Genomic DNA, 5,967 nt, shown 5'->3' on the forward strand with positions numbered 1-5,967 from the left:
ATGTGGTTAATTGGTTCGCCCAGTAAGTTTGAGGCCATGAGTTACCTAAGGAACTTTTATTGAGAGAAGGTGAACTGTTGAGCCGGGACCCAACTCGGCACGACTCGGATAGCTGAATCAATTGATTCGTGAAATAAAGATGCGGAATAGTACTCGAGGGACGAGACATCCACTGCAACAAGACATCCACTGCAAAGAGAACCAAGAGAAATGGATAAGCAGTTGTGGTGCACAAATCTAAATCTGTCTCCTCCACAGAATACTCGGATCCAATTCCCGGTTTCCTTTTGTCATGCTAATTATATCTTACGTTGCGAAATCGCCACACAAACTTCCCAAGACAAAACTTCATTTAGGATCAAGATTACCAACTTCCCATCGCAGCAGTGGTTTTAATCAAATTTTAGAGTTTAATCAAAACTTATTCAAGAGAGAAATCAAGAGAGAGAGAGTCCCACATACGAGAGAAGTTAGCAGCTCTTAGATCATGGCTTTAAGCAAAGCTATGTAGGGAAAGAGACACAGAAAAAATTAAGTTGGCAGGTTATACAACACTAAGAACTTGCAGAAATGGCGGCAGTTGCAACAACAATTGGGTTCCAACTGAAAGACAAACAATCAACTATATCATCACCATTTTTAGGAAGAAAGCTTGAAATGAAATACCCATTTCAACCAATGCAACAAAGGATGATCTCAAATTTAAAAGTTTCAGTTGTGTGTGCAGGAACTGAATTGGTAGTTGATTTTGTGAACAATCTTTTCCTTGGGGTTGGAGTTGGACTTCCTTGCACAGTTATGGAGTGTGGTGATATTATTTATAGAAGTACTCTTCCAAGATCTAATGAACTTACTATTACTGCTCCTGGTGTAATTTTAGCTTTGGGTGCCCTTTCCTATCTTTGGGCTACCCCTGGTGTTGCTCCTGGTTTCTGGGACATGTTTGTTCTTGCTTTTGTTGAAAGACTTTTCAGACCCACTTTTAAGAAGGTTTCAAATTGCATTTTTTTTAGTATTATATTGATTATATTTCTAGAGTTGTTAAATTCAGTGTTATGGAGTTTGTAATTTCTGTGAGTGTCTGTGTGTATTTAATTGTGCAGGATGACTTTATGTTGGGTAAGAAGTTGGGTGAAGGTGCTTTTGGAGTGGTTTATAGAGTTTCTTTGGCAGAGAAACCTGTGCTCAAGGTAATTATCACACTCTTAACTATCTTGGATTAACTTGTCTTTGATTTTTTCTTTCAATATGTCAATTGGGTTTTGGACTGCTATTATCACACTGTTTTCATCTTGGATCCATAGATGTTATGCAATTCTAGAGTAACAGGAGGTTATTTTGATCGACAATTTTATATTTGGATGTTGTTTGTTTTGGAAGTGTAAACTAGTTATGTGATAGTATTTATGGGTTTTGGTGGTTATTGAAGGAAGGTGATCTAGTCTTGAAAAAGGCTACTGAATATGGTGCAGTAGAAATTTGGATGAATGAGCGAGTTCGACGGGCTTGTGCAAGTAGTTGTGCAGATTTCTTGTACGGCTTTCTTGAGGTACTGCTCTTTTACGACTACTAAAACTTATTGATTTAATGAGGTAGTAATTTTATTGATTACCAAATGAGTCTTTTTGACCAATGTTCGAGTATGAGTTATTTCAATCACGGAAAAATTAATTATATGTGTCATTGATTGTCAGAGTTCATCAAAGAAAGGAGGTGAATATTGGCTTGTATGGCGATTTGAAGGGGAGGCGACGCTGCAAGATCTCATGCTAAGTAAAGAGTTCCCTTACAATGTAGGTGTTTCTCATATGTTACCGTTTTGAGGATTAATACTAATGGAAAACTTTCTTGGATTTCATGAAACCTTATGACTAAGTAAAGTCATGAAAGAAAAACCTTGTTGTTATGCCATAATAAGAAGGAGAATAACTGGGTAAACTTAACAGTCATATGAAAGTTACAAGGACCAAGACGAGGAATGCATAACACTTAGAAAAAATATACCACAGACTGCAAAACTAAGAGTTGTTAGAAATGAGTTTGTTGTTTGTTTGTTTGTTTGTTTATATTATGAATTAAAATTCTTTTATAGTATGTGATAATCATTTATCATTAAAACATTAGTGGCCTGGAAAGTACTTACTTACTGGATATTGGGATATTTGTTTTCTTAAATGTAACAATTTGGATAATGCAATATGCCTTCAGGTGGAAAAAATGATTCTTGGGAAAATTCAAGATGAGCCAAAAGGATTAGTGAGGGAAAATAGAATCATCCAAACTATCATGAGACAGCTTTTGTTCGCCCTAGATGGACTCCATTCAACAGGAATTGTGCATAGAGACATCAAGCCACAAAATATTATCTTCTCTGAAGGTTACTTACAGTGGCACTTTTCTCCACACATAATGAATATACAATATTCTGTAATGTTGTTTCCCAATTTCTAATCTTCCTTTCCATTTAATGTAAACAGGGTCTCGTACATTCAAGATCATTGACCTCGGTGCAGCAGCAGATTTGCGTGTTGGAATCAATTATATACCTAAAGAGTTTCTATTAGACCCCAGGTACTTAATTTTGAATGGCCAAACTCCTCCAATATCTTTTCTCAAAGAGGTTTTCTGATATTCACAGTTCTAAATTTTTCTGTTCCTTGTAAGTCCATTTTTTTTCTGACTTGGCACTTTCTAGCTGCCATCCAATTATGTTAAGGTATTACCTAATCTGTGGCATACTTTGAAATAATCTGATTACTGTTGCAATTGAAATAATAAGTAGTGTTGAAAGGAGTTTTCAGGTGTGTAAATGAAACGTTTGTAAATGGGAGAACCAGGATTACTTGTTTGATTTTGGATTAATCAAGGAATATACAGCCCTTGTGGATTTAGCACCCTCCATATGTCCATAGATATGTAGTTCTTGTGCATGGCATTTGTAAATTCCCCATTCTCCTAAATCCTTTATATATCCAATCTACCTGTATTCCTCAATTTCTATTATAGATTATAATGTTCTTCTATGCTAACCATGATCGTTGTTTTTGTTTTTAGGTATGCTGCACCGGAGCAGTACATAATGAGCACGCAAACACCATCTGCCCCATCGGCTCCTGTAGCAACTGCATTGTCTCCAGTCCTGTGGCAGGTGTGCTGTCTGTTGCCTCCAGAAAATCTATAACTACACCTTTTTTGTAACGTAATTCTGTATTTATCCTGTTAATGGGGCTGTATTCTTTTCTCAACAGATGAATCTACCTGATCGATTTGATATCTACAGTACAGGTCTCATATACTTGCAAATGGTATGAAGCAAAACACATCTGTCCTTTTTTTCTGGTGTTACTTCTTATATCTTCTGTGAAATCAAGAACTCTTCTTGAAAATGCAAACAGTGTAACTGAGATTAAAAAAACTTCTCCTTATGTTTTCTTTTCTAGGCGTTCCCATCATTACGCACAGATAGTGGCTTAATACAATTTAACCGTCAGCTAAAAAGATGTGGATATGACTTAATTGAGTGGAGAAAAACCGTGGAACCTCGAGCTAACACAGAGCTTCGGAAGGGATTTGAGTTGCTGGATTTAGATGGTGGAATAGGGTGGGAACTTCTGACATCAATGATCCGTTATAAAGCAAGGAAAAGAACGAGTGCTAAAGCTGCTTTAGCTCATCCATATTTTGATAAAGAAGGTCTGCTTGCACTGTCTGTCATGCAGAAGTTGAGGTTGCAATATTTCCGCACTACGCAGCAAGACTATAGTGAAGCTGCAAAGTGGGTAATCGGCCTGATGGCAAAATCTGGAACAGAGAAGGACGGTGGTTTCACAGAAGCCCAGCTTCAGGATTTTAAAGTAAGTTTTCTAAACTTGACGGGAGTTCGATCTGGTTGCCCTATGTCTTACAGGATCATATGACTCGGCCATGTGATTGGGGGAGACTTAAACTGTCAACCTGACTTTCTTGTAGGTTTATGTCCTCATTGTTACATAGTGTGGTCTTCTCGACCCACATTAACTTCATCAACAAAAATCAAACTCACCTAGAAATGATATGGTAATGAGTATTTAATTTGGAATTAACTTAGTAAAATTATTTGTTTACCTCTTTGCAGGAAATAGAGCCAAAAAAGAAGGGAAACCCACAAAGAAACGCTCTTGCATCTGCTCTTCGGCTCCAGAGGAAGATTGGTAGGACGTTGAACGAGAGCATGGATGAACTAAACCAACAAAGAAAAAGTTTATGGTGGAGCAGATGGATCCCTAGAGAGGAGTAAGCAATTTATAATGTTAATTTTGTGTAGCAGATTAAAGCTAAGAAGTTCACTGATTAAATTTTATATAATATCAATGTAAAAAGGAGCTTTGTATATATAATTGACTATACATTTTTATAGGCAAAAGCTAGCACACAAAAAATCTCTCGCTTGTAAAAAAAAAACAAATGTACGGTGCCTTAAAAACGTTGCAACATGTCTTAAACAAATTGAGGTAGTCTTTGGCATCTCATTTTCTCATGGTTTAAAACACAGCAAGCCCAAGGATGGTCTGGTAAACTTAATAGTCTCAATGACAGAGGTCCAATCCATTGAATAGTTTAAACGATGGCAACACGACTTTCTAGGGGATTCCGTCCTACCGTTAGCTCATCACTTAGAGCTGGAGGGGATGTTTCATCATGTTTGGCGATGTTGATGCAAGTCTGCATCTTGATGTCTTTCAGCCGCAAGCGAGGATGCCAGCGATTATTGATCCCCAGTATGCTTCCAAATTTCTATTCGTACCCAACATTTCACGAGTGGAAAAAGAATCTGGATACGCCCACAACACAACTCTGATAAAACGTGGTTCATATTTACTTCTGACACAGTGACACATGCTGCCAGTCTATATCTGAACCAGAAAGAAAAAAAACGCGGGAAGTTGGAAGTAGGAAAGTTTTGGAGAGAAGATGGATGATTCGGGAGCGATTCTTTGTCAAATCTCGTCTCTAAAGGACATGCTTGATCATGTTAGCTTTAATTTATGTTTTCTTATTTTTTGTTCGGACTAGGGTTTTGTTCTTTCTTCTAATCATTTCCTTAATTTTGAATCCTATTTTTTTTTCTCTATAGTCGTTTTCTCCAATCTAAGATAAAGATTAAACATGTATTAAACGGAAGATTTTGTTTTCCTTAAGGTCAATGAAGAAATTGAAGCAAATATTCAGTACACCAGAGAGATTGAATCTGAAATTGCTAAGTGCTCTGAGATTGAAACTTGTTTGGCGATGAAAGAATCTGAATTGATGAAGATGAAATTAGTTTCTGATTTTGAAATTAACAGCTTAATCCAAGTTTCTGGTATAATTTTCTCCAAAACCTTTTATGGCTAATGTTTACTGCTTACTTTACTACTCCTAGTTTCTTGTGCTAGTGTCAGTAAATACCCTAATACTTATTCCGATTTCTAATAATGTTTTGCAGTTATCTAGTTTGTTTAGTTGCTCCAATCATGATATTTACATCGACACAATGCTTATTCGAATTTACCTCAAAAACAAAAATGGAAAAAGGAAAATGAATTGAAGCATTATTTTGGTAGTATCTGTTTATTCCCAGTTTTTCTTCTGTTGGTTTTCGTCAATCATGTTTTGTTAGTGTCTTTATGAAGATTTTCATGTGTTCAGTTTATCCTTCTATGGTTATTCCGTTAATTGTTTGTTGTTTTGATTAACAGCTGTTGCGAAAGGTTCAGTCGAATTACTGGAGAAGGAATTAAGTTGTTTGAGAATGAAACTGCAGGAATCAAACAGAAGAATAGCTGACAGGAGGTAGTAAATTATCTCTGGACTTTTAGATGCTTTAGAGTTGACTCCTTACGCTTGGCGGTTCGTTTATCTTGTCTCAACAGTCAAATACTTGATTACGACCGCATTGGATACTCTTGCATTATAAGTGTTCTTTATCATCATTACCATTTCTGGGCA

The 5,967-nt window shown here is 36.6% G+C and overlaps 1 protein-coding gene across 1 annotated transcript; it reads left to right on the plus strand.

The window, feature by feature from the left end:
* The first annotated feature begins 230 nt into the window (after positions 1-230).
* Positions 231-4,409, plus strand: LOC113303038 (serine/threonine-protein kinase STN7, chloroplastic-like). The gene is made up of 10 exons (XM_026552026.1): positions 231-990; positions 1,104-1,190; positions 1,430-1,549; positions 1,695-1,793; positions 2,209-2,377; positions 2,478-2,571; positions 3,055-3,148; positions 3,249-3,305; positions 3,441-3,854; positions 4,115-4,409. The coding sequence occupies exons 1-10, from the start codon at positions 571-573 to the stop codon at positions 4,274-4,276; spliced, it is 1,716 nt and encodes a 571-aa protein (XP_026407811.1). The 5' UTR covers positions 231-570; the 3' UTR covers positions 4,277-4,409.
* Positions 4,410-5,967: the final 1,558 nt, after the last annotated feature.

This window comes from Papaver somniferum, chromosome 8 (genome assembly GCF_003573695.1).
Source record: "Papaver somniferum cultivar HN1 chromosome 8, ASM357369v1, whole genome shotgun sequence".
Classification (NCBI taxonomy): domain Eukaryota; kingdom Viridiplantae; phylum Streptophyta; class Magnoliopsida; order Ranunculales; family Papaveraceae; genus Papaver; species Papaver somniferum.

Excerpts from the sequence above, each read along its gene's own strand:
- LOC113303038 (XM_026552026.1), top strand. The coding sequence starts at position 571 with ATGGCGGCAGTTGCAACAACAATTGGGTTCCAACTGAAAGACAAACAA. Across the intron at positions 1,191-1,429 it reads CAGAGAAACCTGTGCTCAAG|GAAGGTGATCTAGTCTTGAA; the intron begins GTAATTATCACA and ends TGGTTATTGAAG. Across the intron at positions 2,378-2,477 it reads AAATATTATCTTCTCTGAAG|GGTCTCGTACATTCAAGATC; the intron begins GTTACTTACAGT and ends TAATGTAAACAG.